The sequence below is a fragment of the Sebastes umbrosus genome, chromosome 7 (genome assembly GCF_015220745.1).
Source record: "Sebastes umbrosus isolate fSebUmb1 chromosome 7, fSebUmb1.pri, whole genome shotgun sequence".
NCBI classification, from domain to species: domain Eukaryota; kingdom Metazoa; phylum Chordata; class Actinopteri; order Perciformes; family Sebastidae; genus Sebastes; species Sebastes umbrosus.
In genome coordinates, this window is record NC_051275.1 from 18902403 (window position 1) to 18921378 (window position 18976).

Genomic DNA, 18976 nt, shown 5'->3' on the forward strand with positions numbered 1-18976 from the left:
TAGTTGTGGCATATACTCTGAGTGGTTGGCAAGAATGGAAAATCGTCTGTTAAATAAAATAACTTGGATGTAAAAATGTATAACATTAGCCTCTTTGTTCAGGTCCTTACTGGGCAAAAATCAAAAACTGCTGATGAATCAATATCTTGAATTAGTAGAGAAGTCCTCTGACCCGGAGAGCAGCCTGAAAAGTCGACTGAAGCGTTTTTCTGCTACCTGGTGTGAGGCCAGACATTATACAGATTTTCCAGAAGCTCTCTGAAGTTAATGTTAGACTTTGATAAGTTACCATGAATTGATTGCCATACATAATTTGCTCCTGTACGTGCAATCACAGTGTGCAAAGGGTAAAGACCAGTAATTATAGAGAGCTGCTCAGTTACACCAGTGACCTTAAAACTAGAAAAAACAGTAAGTGATGCCTCCAGGATGTTGGACATATCTGCTGGTGGAATGGCCACCTGTATCATCAGAATCTCGTATTGACCATTGAGATATCGCAGGCCGCAGGGTTGTGTGGAGGAATCAGTGGCCTCATCACATTCTGTAGGGGAAGGTAGAAAAGCATTTATTTCTCAGAGTAATCTCCTTGTCTCTGCAGCGAGCTGACATTTACTTCCTACAATGTGATGATTGCCGGCTGTTTGAGTGTTCCACTAAAGACTGAAATCTTTATATCTGAGGACCAATTAAGTGTCTCTCAGACGAGCTGACAAGCTCTCAGATCATAATTGGACTCTTTATGAGTGCTTTATTAAAGGTTACTGCAGTGGAAAGGTCATCCAGTTCACCATATATACAGTATGAGAAAAACACGTCGCTTATTGCAGACAAATACTCGGTGTGATGTTTGCCACAGGTGCTTTAGGGATCAGGATGTTTTTTTAAATGAGATGTAAAGTAAATCTTCATTCACATTGACTTATATAGACCTATTGAACTAGAGTGGTCCAGACATAGAAATAGTATAGCAGTAGAACGGACATTGAACTGTTTTCCACAGTCATTTGACTAGAACCAAAGAGAGTTGCTAGTTGTTAAGGTGACAACACACATCTGTGGGGCCGTAAAGTGTTGTTGCAGCTCCGTTCTACTCCTATTCTATTTCTATGGGTCCAGACCTTTTAGCTTTAAAAGGTGTATACATTCAATCTTTGCTTTTCTTCAGCCTTCTCAGAGCCGGTGGAAGCACCAGAGAGACCTCCAAAGCCCCTTCCCAGAAGAATCAACTCGGAGCGCCGACCCAGCCCCGTCCCGCCCGTCCCTGCTCCACCCAGCGGTGGGGCAACAGGAGGAGAAGCCAACCCTCAAATCAGTAGCGAGATCGAGCACCTCATGAGTCAGGGATACTCTTACCAGGACATCCAGAAAGCACTGATGATTGCACAGAACAATATCGAGATGGCTAAGAATATCCTACGCGAGTTCGTCTCAATTCCCTCCACCGCGCATATTCTTACATAGCACGCTCCGTGTGCCTCTCTCTCGTGTTTGCTCTCTCGCCCTAGCTTGGCCCAGCCTGGTTGGGTTTAGGTTGGCACAGCTCAGCCCAAAGCTCAAAGCCCATTGCCTGCAGCACTACCTCCGGTGCTGGCTGACGCCCTACATCCCTGTGGATTTTTAACTGGCTGTTACTGCAGCGAGCTCACAGCATCTCTGGGACGCCGCGCCCTGCACTCCATGCGCTTTCAAAACAGTGTCTGGCCTCCTTTAAACTGCTACAGCAGGCCTCTTCGTTTTCACGGACAGCTCCGCGGGAGTGACCGAGCGCAGCGTGGAACAATGGCGGGGACGCCAAATGGCGCGAGACTTTCGGAAGAATCCTGGGAAGAGCGATTCTTATCTTTCATGTTGAAGCCTCTTGCTGAAAATGTAACCAACACCTCACAGATAAAACTAAAAATGTATGTCTATATGAAAATTTAATATATGAGTAAATATATATTAAATGTGTGTAATATATACAGTACGTGCATATACAGTATGTAAAAATGACTTCAGCTTTGAGGGTCGCTGTTGGTACAAACGGTGTGGGTAGACGGGGACCAGATTAAAGGGGGGGTTGGCCATTTCTCGAACTGAGGGATGGGAGAGTGTAGAGAATAAACGTGAGGAAGAGTCAGGGTGTCTTCCTCACCAGGAAGTGTTCAGTCAGCAGCAGCTTAGAAGACATGCGGCAGAGCTTTTTCATTATGGATTCAGTCTGTTATGGCCTTTGATTAACAACGTTGCTTTGGTACTTTTCCGTTTTTTTAAAAAAAAAAAACATGCTTGTTTGGTCGTGTTGTATTTTTCAAAGTAGCATGACGATGGTTTCGGGGTCTGGACTGTTGTCTGGCAGCGTGTGTTTATATGTGTGAGTTTGTGTATGTGAGCATGCATGTGTGTGCGTGTCTGCCAGACCTACTCCTCATGACCCGCTCTTAAATGAACCCCTTGTTCCTGTACAACATGAATGTGGAATTACAGTCAGTATACTCAGACCCGTGCTCTGTAAACGTACTACTGCTCTAACTCATATGGCAGGGCCTAGTGTAGCTGAAGAGCCTGGCGCTGAGATTATTAGAGGACGTACTAATGTTGACGACCCTGCAGTACCAGACAGGCTAGTGTTGTGTGGTCCGTGGTGGCTGAAACGTTTTCGTTTGTGTCTTCGTCTAACTTCATTGGCTGGCTGGTTAAAACATTTTCTGTCTCCAGCTCAGTCCAGTGTTATGAAACAAAAAAAATGTTGTTGATTTACTTTGGTAATATATTATTGTAATATGATCATAAATATTGTTATTATAATAATTCAGAAGTGCTTCACTGCTGCTACTATTGTTAGTGCTAAACAATTAAGCCTTAAATGTACATTTGTGAATATTGTGTTTAACCGTCATCCTGTTTCTTTAAAGTGACAGTATCACCCGTGTTTCTCTGGTCCGTAATGTAGCATACTTGAAAGTACAAACGGCTCGTGAGCCCCGCAGCCCTCTCGAGCTGTCGACTCTTCAGTGTTTTAAATCTTTTTTTAATATATTCTCTAGGATTCTCTACAGGTATACTCTGCAATAAAGCAAACAAAATGCTTTCGCTATGGAAACCAGCCATTTTGTAATAGATTCAGGCTTCTCTTTCACATCAATTTACTTTCTCTGCAGGAGTTCACCGCCACTGAAAGGAAGTGATCGCTGAGGCTTTTTAAAAAAAGTAGGCTCATGGGTTTGCTGGCCCACCCCCAAGTCTACATTAAAATCAGTATTTGGGCCAACTGTAAGAGCTAACTCAGGAATAATGTTTATCTAAACAAGTGGCGTTCACCCGAGCTGTCAAAAGCCCAGAGCAGCTCACCTGCAGTCTCTTCATCCAGGTGACATGTAGCCAAAAGTATCCGCTTAATGAAGTCACACAAGTAGCCTATTCCTTTTTTTTTGCCACATTATAACTTGCACATTTTTCACATTATTTCCAATGTTGGCAGGACTCGAAACAGCAGCTTAATTTCCAGGTACTATGAATGAATAAGATAAAATAAATGCGAGGAGCTTTTCGGTACATTGACTTGAACCGCTCCCAGCATATGAAGAAGAATGTTTTTTTGGGGGAGGGTGTAAATCATGTCAATAGCTAATTAGCCCTTGCTTATTCTGCCGTCTGTTGACTGGAAGCTATCTCTGCGCTGTCTAGCCATCCTCTAGTTCTTTTTTTTTTTCTGTTCCTAGTTGCCTTGAGAAACTTCTTGAATGATAGGTAATGGACGGGGACGTCCCCAATCCTCAATACTGTACCAATGTTTTGTTGATGCTTCGAGGACAGCATGTCATTGTCGTGTATTATTTACCTTTTACTTTTTTGTTTTTCGCGCAGTATACCAATTTGTGCTTTGATACTGTCACTCTAAAGAAAAAGCTAATTGTATAAAGTTAGTGATATGAAAAGAAAAAATAGCTGTTTAATTTCATTTTGCATTCCTGTACATGTATTTTGTTCCAAAGGTTTTGTTTACTTATGTGAATAATTCTGTGAGCAGTGCCATATGGTTAGAGATCCTCACCATGTTTAGAGAGTAAGGCCTTGTTTTTTGAACAGAGTTTGTTGGTGTTGATCTGTACCTGTTGATCTCAGAAGGCTAGATTGTGCAGTATTGCTTGTATTAATCTGTCCTCTCTGCCTTGTCAGCCGCATCAGGCCTCATCTATGAGCACAAGTGCTGATCTGTGAAAGGTGTCTTCACTTTGTTTGTCTTTCTTACCTGAAAGATAAATTCGGTCCCAGATCAGTATTCAGTCCTCAGTGATGCTGGATGCGTACCAGCCCTCGTTGCCCTCGGCCCATGTGTTGGGGGTACTTCAACTTTCTGCCAGAAGAGGGAGTAATTGTTCCATGTAGCTGTGTCGCTTCTCATCAGTAAAAGGCATTCATTAACTTTTTGATGGTTTTTAAAAGCTCATATCACTTTGGAAGTATGCACAGTGCGGTTAATAAAATGATAAGCAAAAGCCATCACGTGTCTCTCTTCTATACATGAATGCCATTACTGAGAAATAGCTGAGCGCAATATGTCTTCATAAAAATTTCCTCAGATGCACAAGCCATTTGCGATGACTCAAGACTTATTGAACAGTGAATTCACGGATTCATTGTTGTCTTAACAGATGTTAAATATTTTTTAGATATAGTACAACAGGGGTTCTCGAAGTTTTGATGAGTAAGTGCCAATTTAGGGAGCCAGCATTTGAATGAGGGCAGCAAAAGTCCACACACAAAACAAAATCTCATTTCCACATTAAACTGCCGAGGTTGTCCAACAAAATTGCTAATTTTAGCCAAGTAGTGCATTTAATGTAAACTATTGAAAGTGAAAATGTTGAAATGAGCACAGATTATTATAATAAAAGGCATGTCATGTTCAGGAAAATGTTTCTGAGGGCCGCAATTTGAGAAACAATGTACTTTATTGTGACTTTTTTATGACATTTTTATGGCTATACTATACAATGACTTCAGACGTAATCTACGATGACTTTTTTTTGTTTTTACTTACAATAGTACCACATTTTTCTGATGTTTTTTGACATACTATACTGTGACTTTTTATTGGGTCTGCAATAACGCACATTCGTTTTAATGGCACTAATTTCTTTAATGCATTAACGCAATAGATCTTTTGGCGGTTGTTAGCTAGTTGGAGGCTAAATAACGTTCCAGACTTTTTTTTCGACATACTTTTGCATGACTATTTCGACATGCTATACAATGACTTTTTTATTTTTTCGACATACTATACTATGGCATTTTTTTTACTTTTTTTCGACATACTTTTGCATGACTATTTTTTCAACATAATATACTGTTTCTTTTTTACATACTATACTATGACTTTTTTTCAACATGCTATGCTATGACTTTTTTGACATACTATACTATGACCTTTTATTTTATTAATATATATATCTATATATATTAATATAGATATATATATTATAGCATGTCGAAAAAAAAGTCATAGTATAGTATTTTGAAAAAGTCAGCATAGCTTGTCGAAAAAGTCATAAAAGTCATTGTATAGTATCTCGAAAAAAAGTCATAGTATAGCATGTCGAAAAAAAGTCATAGCATTGCATGTTGAAAAAAAAGTCAAATGGCATGTCGAAAAAAGGTCACAGTATAGCATCTCGAAAAAAAGGTCATAGGGCAATATATATATAAAAAAAGTCATAGTATAGTATGTCGAAGAAGAAAAATCATAGTATAGTATGTCGAAGAAAAAAAGTCCTAGTATAGTACTTTTTTGACACATTAAACTATTTTTGACATACTATAGTGACTTTTTTTCAACATACTATATTTATTCGACATACTATGACTTTTATTCAACATACTATACTATGACTTTTATTCAACATACTATACTGCATTGGGATTTCTCCGTTAAATATTATGTGTGCACACATTTTTAGTGACCTGGTGCTTTTCTGGTAGTGCTACCTCTACAGGTATGTCTTAGTCGGATATGTCAATGCATTTATCTTCAAACTATAAAAACAGTATATCTCTCAAAATAAAACACCATCATCCTGACTCCCGGTCACAAACTTAAGACCTCGCTGTATAATGCCACACCTGTATCCAATTAGTTCCTCAATTATGGGTCATGTCCACAGCCTCCTTTCCACGCCTCCCATTATTGATGTGTCTGTCGCGAACGAGTCGACTCTTTGAGCCGGCTCTTTTAAGTGAACGATAAGAGCCGGCTCCTGTCCGAGAGCCGTTTTGTTTTTTTTCTTTCTTCAATTAATTCAAGGCAGAATGATAGGATGATCTTCTCCACGGCACGGGCCCTCCATGCACTGACTGTGACTGAATGTTGTGTTAATGACATCCGTGCGACCAATCAGGCGATGACAGACAAGGATCATGCCATCAACCAGGGAGGGGCGGGGGTGCGCAGCGCGGCGCGGCGCGGCGCGGCGCGGCGCGCTGACGGTCTACAGGTAGAGAGCAGGAGGAAGAGGAGGAGAGAAAGAGAGAGAAGAGTGCGGTGCGCGAATAGCAGACAAGATGAGTGACAGTCGGAAACAAAGCAACATGTAAAATTATGGTATTCTGGAAATTATAAGGTTTAGTATAATTATATTGAATAATTTAAGTGATATATGTGCACACATACTAATCATTGGTCAAAACAGCGCTATATTTGGCTGAACTATAAAAGGCAGAAGTGGTAAAATGAAGAGCCGTTTGGGAACCAAAAGAGCCGGCTCTTCTTGGTGGGTTGAGCCAAATGATCTGGCTCACTAAAAAGAGACATAATTCCCATCACTACTTCCCATCATTCATTGAGTTGCGCTCTAGGCTACTTTATGCAGATCACAGGCGTCCGACACGACTCTGGAAACTCCCTAGAAACTTTTAACTAATCCTCGTCGATACAAAATAATTATAAATCATATTTTTTCAGCTGCTTGCATATGGGGAAACACAGGTATATTAAATGTAAGCCATTCAGTGGCCGCGCAAAATGTTTCAAAGGGCTGCCATTGGCCCGCAGACCGCACTTTGAGAAACTATGCTGTACAACCTTAAAGCTAGGGTTTTACATAAAGTTGTTTAATAGGTAGCTCATCGTCTAACTTGGAAACACTTTAAGCTCTTCCTTTCATTTAACAGTGAATCTTTATTTGGTATAATTTTCAAAAACTACAAACAATGAAAACAATTTGTTGGTAAATTGGTTTGAATGTCATCCATGACATTAATTTCACAACTCCAAGGCATTTTACAGAATTCAAACATTTAAACCAAAACTATTAAACAGTGGTAGTTCTTAAAAACAGCAGAACAAAACAGACTGACAGAGGGTAGGAACGGTAAGTACGGATAATACCTGCACATTACTGAGCACAGTGCGTCTTGATTGTTGATTGTCTAAAAACTTAATTTGCATATGTGGAGTCACAGTCATTCTCCCCTCCTCAGTAGTCATATACTGCAGTTAGCTATCATGCCTGAGGGGGAATCCGTGTCTCTCTGGGATCCAACAGATTATTTCAAGTTTCAGTCAAAACATGAATTAATTCACTCATTAAAAAGAAACGTGTCTTTTCCTTACGAGGGCAACTTCATGCTGTGAACCATATTTATCATGGACCAATAATCTGTTTTACCCTCGTCCTTCCTCTTAAAAAAGAACTAAAAAAATACCTACAGAAATACTTTTCATTCACATACAGTCACATTAAACAAAACCACTGTTTCACATTAGAGAAACACAACTGCATGAAGAATAACCACAAAGAAATCAGTGCACTGAACATTAAATAGAAACATATCAACTCAATTTCTACATGCTTTGATTGAATTTCTAAGGCATCTGTAACTTTTTAACTTGGCTGTTGGCAATGATTCAACTCAAACACACACAGGAAAACATCAAAACTAGACTGTGAAGGAAAGAAACCAAAAAGTAAAACAAATAATGTTAACCCTTCTATGTCAAATGCTGAACAGATTATTCACCCGTCACGCAAAAATATCTTCTTTAATATACACGAACTGGGGAGTGTAAAGAAGAGAGTGTTAGCTGTAGGAAAGGAAAAACTACAAATGTGAATGATGTGCGACTAAATGACCTAAAAGATTGTTTTCAGAGCTAAAAGTAAAAACTTTGGTGAGGCTGTAACTGGCTGTAGGGGGACGCATCCCCAAAGATTTCAGTGTACAGACTGACATAGCAGGAAACAGAGACAACAAATATTAAAAATAAAATCTACCTACGCTCTCCCAAACAAAATAAAACACGATCTGATCATTTATTTTTGGTTGTTTTTTTCTATTGTGTTATTTTAAATAAAGAAATATATACATAGATTATAATATGTACACTTGATAAAGAGCTGTTTCAGGCTGCTCTTCAGTGATTACTTTGCCTGAGGTGATGCGTAGTCGGGTATAAAAACAGTCCCTGGTCAATGTTGTGCTCAAATTACTGTTCTACGGACAATCAGCAGTATACAAGGCTCGTGGTAATGAGAACTATAGGCCAAGGATAGTCCTGGGTTTGAAGGTGAAAGGTTTATTCGCAGAGTTACGTCACTGGGGCGCTCAAATCACTTCCCATTAAAGCTCTTTGCAACAAAAATGTGCTGGATGTAAAAGAGAGTAAGCAAAAGCTGCAGCTTGAAATAACTTGAGCCTCAGTCGTGCATCAGGATGTTAACTGACAGACGACTGAGCTTTTCCATGACGTAACTCTGGGATAAGGAGCTGCGGTGGAAGCTTTGAAGGCATCGGCCGGTCTGAGCCTGAGAGGGAAGAACAGGAAGCAGCTGTTGGTGTGTCTGCAGTCGCCTCTTCACTTCTGTACATCCAGGTACTCACCGCCCTTTACTCCAGAGGGCAAATACAGACATTAACACACAAAGCAAGAGGGCAAGGGAGAGAGATGGGGTGGAGAGTGTGTAAATATGTTAATGGTGTAATCGGATCAGCAGAAAAACAGCATCATCTTAGGCTACAACTCATTCGGTTAAAGAGTAGATGCTGTATCTACCTGGTCGCCGGGATGTAGCTTTTCTCCATTGACCCCGAGGAGCACAGCTTCCTCTGTGTTGTCGCTCCTCATCTCCACCACGATGTTATCTTTGCTGGACTTCTCTTTGGTGCTGCAAGACCAGGGTTTTTAGAGCTTTTAAACATTGAGATAAATTACGCTACAATGCTCCATATTATCTGTGGGTTTATAACTACGAGCCGCCTATCAAATATTGATTACAGCAGCTTTAACTATGTGTGTGATAACTATACACATGGGTATTCCTGCAATGTTGCTTGTCATTAAGGCTCGACGATATGGCCAAAATCTTGTATGACCGTAACGGTAATTTCATATTTCAATAACGATACATATCACGATATAGCATGTTTTCTGGTAATTCAATAAATCCATATGTCGTTTAAGTCCAAATGAAATAACCACATGGTAAAGCCTAATTTTGTATACTCCTGTGTGAATAAAATACTTAAAAAATGAAAAGTAGAGTATTTTCTCAATTTTCGCACTTGAGTGCAACATGAACATAAACATTTTAAGTACAATTATAGAGAAAAAATAAATAAATATTGGCCTAGAAACGACATAGAAAATAAATACGATAGACATTTTTATATCGTTTTGACAATATATATCATCATATTGCATATCAGAGCTAAAATGTAGTATACATGGTGGTAAACAGGCTATGACACTGACCATTCACCTCTGCACCTCTACAAGGAAAATATTTTGGAATTAACTTCAATATTAACTTGATATAATCTTAAATACCTATTTGTTGAAAGAAAGCCGTAAAGAAAAAAATAATGATGTTTTTCGATTTGACCATATTAACTTTATAAACCATCATCTCCAGATCTGATGTTTATTATGGTGGACATTTAATTGTGTTTTCCACATCGAATAAATCTGCAAATTAACTGTAACTCAAGAAAGTTAAGTGTGCATGTATATAAACTGTCTTACTCCAATTCCTGGTTTGAATCTCTCTGCCATGCTTGCCTTCTTTCATGTCTTATTCTGTCACCAAAAGCTAGTCTATTTAGTTACTAGGACAGAGTCAATTTTCATTGGCTGCGACCAAATAAATATTTGATGTCCACTATAATTGATGCTGGCGGTTAAGAGATCAAAACGCATCACATCTTCACCCTCCAACATCAGGTGGCTCTCGTTGTACTTACAGGTCTTGCTTGCCAGACCGGCCACAGATCTTGCCCTTTTTGTAGAGAAAGTAGAGCACACTCCCCAAGATGGCCAGCAGCAGGATGCAGATAATGACGACTGCAATGATAACACCTCTGCCCTCTGGTGGAGAAGAAGCACAACAACCACAGGGTCACTCGCTGTAACTGGATTAAGAACGAGATGACGGCATGAGGCAGGAGAGTTGGATACAGGATTGCATCAGGCAGGATGTGCAGCATTCGACAGTGTGTACAGGTACAGCAGAGAGCATTTTTTGCAGCGTGTCTAAAGAGAGTGCAGCACAAGCATCATTCAGGTGACCTAAACCTGGCAACCTAAAGAAAGGAAGTCATTCAGGCGGAGGAGAGGTGCTCTTATATATGACAACATGCACAGGAAGAGGTGAAGATGAACAACTCAATGATGGTTTGTTCATCAGGAGATGGGGGGGGTGAAGGGTCTGATGAAGAGAGAGGGAGATGCTGTGGAGGAGAAGAGGAAGGAAGCCTTTGAGATGGAGAGGTGAGGGAGAGTGTTCAGCAGCGTAACATACAAACCTTTCTTCACTTTCTTTGGTGGGTCAGCTGTTGCTGCTTTGACTGAGAAAAACCACATGAGCACAATTATCAGTGGGTGGCTGGATGTATTAAATAACTCCTATCAGCAGGCCTGACACACATAGACACACACACAGAGGCAGTTTAGCAGAGGCCTGGGTTAATTTGGGACTTGAAGCTAAACATCTAGCCTGATAGGGCGACAGTGGTCAGTAGCACAACAGTCATTTCCCAGGGGCAGCCCTGTTTCATCTCATTTAACCAGCGCTTTGCCAGAAACGACAACCCAGAACAGTTTTCCTCTGAGGGGCTGGAAATTTCCTGGCACGATGTACAAGAGAGAGAGAGAGGAGGCAGGAGGAGAGAGAAAACACAAGGCGGCACCCTTAATGGGAGTCAGGAGACTCGCTCTGAGTGCATTTAAAGCATCAGCTGCTTTCATGAGTCACACTGATGCATGTGTGTGTTTGTGTTTGTGTACCGTGTTTGTATCTGCACGCCGTAATGCTAACAGGAATGCAATGCTCTTCATAACACTGCTGTATGCAGAAGGTAAACCGTGTCGACCCTTATCTGATTTAACTTATTACTTTTCTGGGATAGAAACCTCCTCTCATTTCCACATAATTTGTAAAACTCATTAAAAAGACCACATATAAGCAAATTAAGTTTAATTACATAATAACTTAACTAGCAGAAAATGAGAGCTGTGCAAACAAATTAATCAATAAGACAGCTCGCAGCAATGACAATAATATCACCCACTGGAAACTATAAATACCTTGTAGAAACCACAGTTTTCAATCAGAGCGATCGCTAACCGACACTGCTGTAATGACCTTTCAGTCATGCCAGTGTGGTAATTGCTGCAGCCTTCAGGTGCTTTTGAGTTTTCCTTTCTCGTTCTCATTCTTTCTGTGTGACTCACAGAAAAACGGCTCAGCCAGAGTGTGAAGGAAAGGAAGTGTGTAAACCACCTAACACTAAACATGCAGATAATAACCTTTACTGACAGCTGAAGCATCACCCTCAGTCAAGTCCCTTTTCATGGGATTTTGTTTGATGGTAATTTTCTAAACTTTTTGTAGTTGATTTGATTAGAGTGACTGTGGTCTTACCTGTGTCAGAAAGGGTAGTTGTAGTGGTAGTGGTAGTTGTAGGGATAGTTGTAGGGGTAGTTGTAGGGGTAGTTGTAGTGGTAGTGCTAGTAGTAGTAGTGGTGGCTGGTGTGGTGGTGAGTATAACTGAAAACAGGGTAAAGGCACAGACGGGAGGGCACTCCCTGTTAACACACTGGGGGAGGAGGGGAGCACATTTAAAAGCCGCACAGCTTCACAGCGTCTCGTCCGAAACAACAACAACAACAACACTGATTGAAATGTCAAGAATCACAGGCAACACGTTGCAGCACATGGCAGAGCTCGAGACCTTCAGACGAAGTAAAAATAAACAAATAAGTGACACAGACAAGAAGGGGAGGGACAGGAGGAAAGGGGAGTGAAGCGAGGAGGACAACAGATAGAATCGCACATAAAGGCAAGGCAACATGGATGTTAAAATCACCAATAATGACTACACAGTCAAAGTCAACACAAAATTATAGACAGCAGATCAGTAAAATCATCAACAAAGTTTGCACAGTATTTAGGTGGCCTGTAGATATTCAGAAACAAAGCTCGAGAAGAGGAGTTCAGCTGAAGAGCGACATGTTCAAAAGAAGCAAAATGTCCATAAGATATCTGTTTGCATTGGAGAGAATCATTAAACAATATTGCAACGCCACCTCCTTTCTTATGCATTCTAGTTTCGCTCATAAAACTAAAGTTGGGAGGAGTTGACTCGATAAGAACAGCTGCACTGTTATTTTGGTCTAACCAAGTTTCAGTTAAAAACATAAAATCAAGCTTGTGCTCAATAATAAAATCATTGATTAAAAAAGTTTTTCCTACCAAAGATCTGACGTTTAACAGGGCTAGCTTTAATGTGCTAGAGGCATTATTATTATTTTAGATGCCGAGGGGGGATTATTGGAGAGAAAACGGGTGTAGGGCGCGGAGTCAGTTTAGTTCCAGCCTTGACCAGTTCCTTCATGTGGTTAGTGAACTCCAAGAGGGGGGAGGAGGGAGAAAGGGTGATAAGCGAGGAGGAGGACGCCTCCTCTTGTCTCTGTCGTATCCCAGGGCTGGCCTGGGGTGGGGGGTGAAATGGTTCTCCTTGAGGTCCCCTGGCACATTGTGTTGTGTCTTCCTCCAGTGGTGATTCCTCTTGTCTCTCGTCCTTGGCAGAGGGAACAGATGAATGACGCAGGAAGTAGAATAGGTTGGAGTTGAAAAATTTTACTCCTGATTTGTTTAGGGAGATTCCATCTGCCTTGAAGAGATGTCTGCCGTCCCAAAAAAAGTTAAAATTGTCAATAAAATGCACTGAGTGGGATTTGCATGCTGTTGAAAGCCATGTGTTCAGTCCCGGCAGGTGCAACCTGCCGAATCTCTCGACTCCTCTTCTGATCGGCGGCAGGGGTCCACTGATAAATACAATAAAACTTGATAAAACAAGTCCCGTTTCAGCACTTCAGACTGTTGTTTCACAACATCATTCAATGTGCAGTACCACATTTTACACATTTAGGTGTGCAGTCACAATATCCAGGATTCTTTCTGCCAGATCAGAGACCATATCTTTGTGAAAACAGAGTACTTTGATGTCTTTACTCCAAATCTGTTCTCCAGTTGCAAACTTCTTTGTTGGGGAGGTTTGTTACTCATCCTTCCTTTCACAGTTGTCCACGGTTGGACCTTACTTTGTACAGGGGTTTGATGAGGCACTATGCTCGGATGCTAATGCAGGCCAGCCGGTCGCATCACATATCTGAGGGTGCTGGGTTCTGCCTGTAAGTTTTCCTCCCATTTCCGAAGGGACATGATTTACGCTTTGGTTTTGCACCAAGAGAGTTCCAGGGAGGACTACTAGTCGATTTATTGCCCTGTACACAGCTCTCTTGATTCTTGGTGGTCTTGTTGGTGCTAATTAGCTTTCTATTAGCCTGTTCCAGTTCAATGTTTTGAGTCAGTGGTAGAGTGTCTTCTTCTGTAGAAGTTTTGTAGTGGTCATCCTTGGAGAAGGGAGGCATCTTGCTGCTGATTAGCTTTAGCCAAGCACCTCGCTCCCGTTCACTATAGTACAGGCTTGTGCTGCTGATAGGTCACGCTCACAAAGTAAAACAGTTTTTAAAAAAGTGGTAGCCTTCAGTTTCTTTCATAAATTAAACTCCCAGTGATTTGTAAGTATCCAGGACCCGTTTTCCAAAGATTTAGTAGCGAAAGATAAGCATAGTAATGATAGAAAGAAAGCAAAGCGGAGAGCAACTCAGCGAAGCGTCTGCACAGAAAACACAGAGAGCAGAGACAGGAAACCTAACAGCAGCAGGAGGAACTCACTGGCTGTGATGTTGAAGGTCAGCGTGTCATCGCCGAACTCATTGGAGGCTTCGCAGGTAGCGGAGATGTCAGAGGTGACCTTGATGCTGACCAGACTCTCAACGCCCTCATCGGTCCTCATTTCGAATGCTGTCTCGAGGATCTGGCACAAAAACACACAGTTTACCCATAAGGAAACACAGGTCCACCAACGGAAAAGGTTTCCCTTTGTTCTACACAGGTCAGATTTAATGCATCCTGTCACAGACTGGAGAAAGGTGCATCATCTGTCTGAAATGCGACTAAACCGACCTTTTAGTGGCAGTTGATAGCACCTCTCTCAGGTCAGGGATTTGTTTTCCAATGCAGAAACACGGTAAGAAATACACTTGAGTCTTATCAAAATCAGCGAAATGGTGTTGAAGATATCACGCTTAAAATCACCAAAACAGAGTCTACAGCCGTGGTAGTGGCTCGTGAGGCTGTACTCAGGCAAAGTGTTGCTTTGAGCTAAATGCTTACATGGAAATGCTAATGCTGATGCTGACCACGTTTGGCTAATTCGCACTTAACACAAAGTACAGCTGAGGCAATCCATCCAGTAGATGTTGAGATATTTCACTGGACAATTTTGACCTGGTGGTGGCGCCAGATAAAAAGTCTGGGGATCACTAAAGTCATTAGCACACATCCTCTCTGTGTCACGTATAACTGTACCAAATTTGATCAAATAGTTGTTGAGATATTTCAGTGGAGGACCAACCGATATCGCCATCCATTCATGGCAACATTACCTTGAATTAAAGGTGCAGTGTGTAGCATCTGGCGGTATCTAGCAGTGAGGTTGCAGATTGCAACCAAGCATGTAGGAGAACTATGGTGGTTGACGCGAAAATGCGAATGGCCCTCTCTAGAGCCAGTTGTTGTTAGAGTAGCGCAGGTCATTTGGCCAGTGCTTAGAGTGTGTGTGTACGTGCAAAGTGAGTGGTGAAGCAAGAGAGAGACAGCGTCGGCGACGGGAGTAACGTTATCGACTCATTCTAAGGTGACGAAAATACAATGACTCCTTTTTTAGGTGATTATACACTAAACAAAAGAAACTTATTTATATTATATTCCATTTCTGCCAATAGATCCCCCTAATTGTTAGACACTGTTCCTTTAATGTCCCAGTTACGCAAATTACTCTAATAACAATAAATACAAGAACACCGTGCAAAAATACACCCCATTCACAACTAATACATAGTCACCAACCTGCTGCTAATGTCATTACATGTAGAGTAAAACAGCATCAACAAAGTGAAATGATCATTTGAACCAGAATTTGTTTAAGTTAAACAAGTTTTTCTGTACTGTTACAGCGTGGATCGTATACTGTAAACTGCTGTGGGGGTTGAATGACACTAATTTGTCACGATGGACATGACAGTTGAAGTCTTTGGGATTGAAGAGATTAAGAGCATGTCCGGTGAGGACACATTTGGAAAACCTGCGTAGGGAGGCTTCTCTCTGCTGCTGTACCTTTCCATCAGAGGTGTTCCAGGTAACGGTGGGAGCAGGGAAACCTCTGACATTGCAGCTCAGATTGATTGTCTCCTCGAAACTCGCCTCCCTCTCTGTGGAGTCCGGCTTTATGATCTCTGGTGGGCCTGCAGAGAAAATAGCAAAAAATAATAACCTTGAAAATGTTTCCCATGTCCATAACTATTATAACTAGCAACAGTGCCTGTTGCTAACACGCAAATACAATTTTCCTTTAAAAGCTGCCACATTGACTAAAAAATACAACTGAAACTACACAAAAATGTGAAAAAACATTAGTATGTTTCTTGAAGAAAAACATATTGATTATAAACTGGGGAGCAATTTAATATTCAGTATCTGTGATTGATTTACCCGTGACAAAAACCCTGAGTGTCCCGCTGGTTTCCATTCCCTCAATCTCAGGAACAGTCACCACGCACTTGTACGTCCCTGCTGAGTCAAACGTAGCGTCCATCAGGGTCAAACTGTGGCCCGTTGAAACCTCCTCTCCATCCTACACATACACCGGGACACAAAAAGCACATTTAACAAACGCACGTAGATGTGAAGCAGAGGTTACTAGAGGTCTACTAGTTTTTAGTAGATCAGACGACTGCTTCAACAATCTTTTTACACAAAGTTATGCAGAAAACAGTCCTCTTTTAACCGAAAAAAAGGATTCTTCGTTCACCAAAGTTCACTACAAATGAAACGCAGCCAATCATTGTGATTAAAATAATGAGAAAATAATATTCAATTGTCTTTTTTGGGTGTCCAAAACTTTTAGAGAAGCCGCTGCCAATAAAAACTAATCAAATCAACAACTATTTTCACAGACTTCCTGATTGGCTGCTCTTTACACTGGCTCTACACAAATGTTTCACCATCTGCGGTGAACTCCCACACTGACTCTATGATCACCTAAAACAGTAGGGTGACGGGTTTTCTAAATGCATGTTAATCAAATTGGGCGTTATTACATTTATTTATATATTTTATAGTATATTTTTGAGACAAAATGTTGTTGCTGTTTTTGTAATTGTACTGAACTGCATGTGTGTATTTGACCTTAAACCAGACTGTATGTGTCTGGAGAGAAGAGTTGGCGTTGCAGGTGGCCGTCAGCTCCTCTCCCTGGGCCACCTCAACAGTGTGTTCAGGCTCCACAACAGCAGGATCGAGATCTACACACACAGCAGGGAGAAAGAGAAAAAAAATCAAATCGGGAATGTGCAGTCATACTGCTGGTAAAATGTATTAATTATCATGGTTAGATTCCTTACAGTTTACAAACACAGTGGTGTTTCCCGTGATCTCTTCAAGGGTGTCCCAGTCCGTGTCTTTACACTGGTAAAGTCCACTGTTTAGACGGGTCACATTATCCACCACCATCACATTGTTCTCCAAAGTGTGTTCACCCTACAAAAAGCCAAAGTAATCTGATCAACACATAAACATAACTTGTGAATTTGGACGTCAACAATATCTGCTGAGCAAGAGAAATAGGTTGTAGTAGTAACTATGCCGCTGCTTTTGTATGTGCATGAATAATGAGCACAAAAGGGTTGATTTTCTTACTCCTGGGTACGAGATTGACAGGGATGAGGATGGCATATTCCCGTCGTCACGACAGTGAAGCTCGATCGAGTCCCCTTCCTTGATTTTGCCCTTTGGTGACTCCACCCAAACCCTTACAGCTGTGGAGGGGTCTGAAACAGAGAGAGGATGTCACTAAGTTGTAGAAGGTTTATATGATGGCCACAACCGTCCCTGCAGCAAACTCAGCTAAATCTCCAAATGCAGTGCTTCTGACTACAATGGGAAACCAGTGAGGGTTTGTCGCCGCACTGGCGACTATGTGGAGGGTTGGATCTGGGTTGGACAGCCTCAACCTGCATTATGTCATCCTGATGAAAGGTGGCACACACAAGGCCCTTACCCCAACACCTCAAGAGGCTTTGCCTTTTGCCAGTAAGAATTTAGTTAAATAGAGGTTATATATTATATTATATGTTCACATCAACATCCGTAATAATTAAGACGAAGGAAAGCAAAAACCTTTCTGAAAGCTCCGATAAATCCAACTTGGAGTTTAATAATATGGAAGCCAGAAAATCAAGCAAACGTGGATGCCTAATGTCCTTTAAATAACAGTGTGTAGGATTTGGCGGCATCTAGTGGTGTCACTGCAGCTGGTGTCACTGTTTAAAACTGTGATCGTCCCTCATTTGAAAGAAACTTGTTATGTGGTCTCATAGTGTGCCTTATACTGGTGTGATATTATGTGTGAAACTCACAGTGTACAGTGATGTTAATACGGTTGCTCTCGGTCATGGTTAATCCCCCGGGAACAGAGTAGGTGACCTCGCAGTAGAACAGATCATCTTGGTCCTCCTTTATCACCATCATGCTCAGCTCGCTCTTAACGGAGAACAGGCCGCTGGATTCAGTGGTGGTGCTGGTCACTACCTCCACCACTGGAAGACACAAAAACATTTGCAAACACACAAGACGAGAGGAGGAAAAGGAGGGAAATGGAGAAAAAGCCACATTAAACTACATTATAAGCACAAATTAAATCAGTGTAGAAGGGCATTGTAGATGTGATGTCAATCCGTCTCACCACCCTGAGCAGCTTGTATCGGCATGTTGTTTCTGTACCAAGTGATGCTCGGCTTGGGGAAGCCATTTTTGACCTCGCAGGTAGCAATCTGTAGGACAGGAGAGAGAATGAGGGAATACAATTTTAGCCTGACAGTCATTTCATAATTTTTATACTCTGATGTTCATGATTCGAAGCTTGTTTACCTTAGATGGGCTGATTTCGTTAACTGAGATCCCCGTTTTCACAGCCTCGATGATGGGACGGTCTGGTTTTTCTGCATAGGAATTAAGAACTGAATCAAGAACTAGAAAAGGCTAGAGAAAAAGTCTGTGTTTGGGCAGCTGATCATTTGTAGTTTTGAACAGTTTGAAACAGTTACAGAGTCTCGGCATGTTACATATGTAAGTCAAAGTGTCATTGGAAGCACTGAAAGGGTTTGAAGCAGGGCTGTCAAAGCTAACGCACTAAAACGCATTTGCGCAACTTGCGATTTTTAGGTTGTATCGGGCTCAGTTTTAAAGCTAGAGTAAAGATATCACTAGATATAGAGATATGATAATATGGTATTATATGAAACTAGAAAACCTAAGGAATCCATTGGTACCCACCATGTCATACTAGCTTGTCAGGAAGGAGGTTATGCTAA

At 41.2% G+C, this 18976-nt stretch overlaps 2 protein-coding genes across 10 annotated transcripts in view; one reads left to right on the forward strand and one right to left on the reverse strand.

The window, feature by feature from the left end:
- cbl (Cbl proto-oncogene, E3 ubiquitin protein ligase) overlaps positions 1-4481 on the forward strand; it is a 41660-nt gene extending 37179 nt beyond the window's left edge. Inside the window, exon 16 of the mRNA XM_037775216.1 lies at positions 1169-4481. Coding sequence (XP_037631144.1) covers positions 1169-1464 — 296 coding nt within the window. The 3' untranslated portion in view covers positions 1465-4481. The remainder of the gene's footprint in view (positions 1-1168) is intronic.
- Positions 4482-7139: 2658 nt separating this feature from the next.
- mcamb (melanoma cell adhesion molecule b) overlaps positions 7140-18976 on the reverse strand; it is a 44824-nt gene continuing 32987 nt past the window's right edge. The window contains exons 4-18 of one of the 9 annotated variants that reach the window (XM_037775308.1): positions 18534-18604; positions 18349-18436; positions 18023-18202; positions 17304-17434; positions 17009-17144; positions 16794-16909; positions 16098-16239; positions 15723-15850; positions 14220-14361; positions 11967-12026; positions 11901-11918; positions 10783-10824; positions 10222-10345; positions 9035-9146; positions 7140-8866 (exon numbers count right to left, since the gene is read on the reverse strand). In XM_037775308.1, the coding sequence (XP_037631236.1) occupies positions 8837-8866; positions 9035-9146; positions 10222-10345; positions 10783-10824; positions 11901-11918; positions 11967-12026; positions 14220-14361; positions 15723-15850; positions 16098-16239; positions 16794-16909; positions 17009-17144; positions 17304-17434; positions 18023-18202; positions 18349-18436; positions 18534-18604 (1520 nt within the window). In that variant the 3' untranslated portion in view covers positions 7140-8836. Of the gene's footprint in view, positions 8872-9034; positions 9147-10221; positions 10346-10782; positions 10825-11900; positions 12027-14219; positions 14362-15722; positions 15851-16097; positions 16240-16793; positions 16910-17008; positions 17145-17303; positions 17435-18022; positions 18203-18348; positions 18437-18533; positions 18605-18976 lie in introns of all 9 variants that reach the window. The other 8 variants (XM_037775305.1, XM_037775303.1, XM_037775310.1 and 5 more) reach the window with 8 other exon arrangements.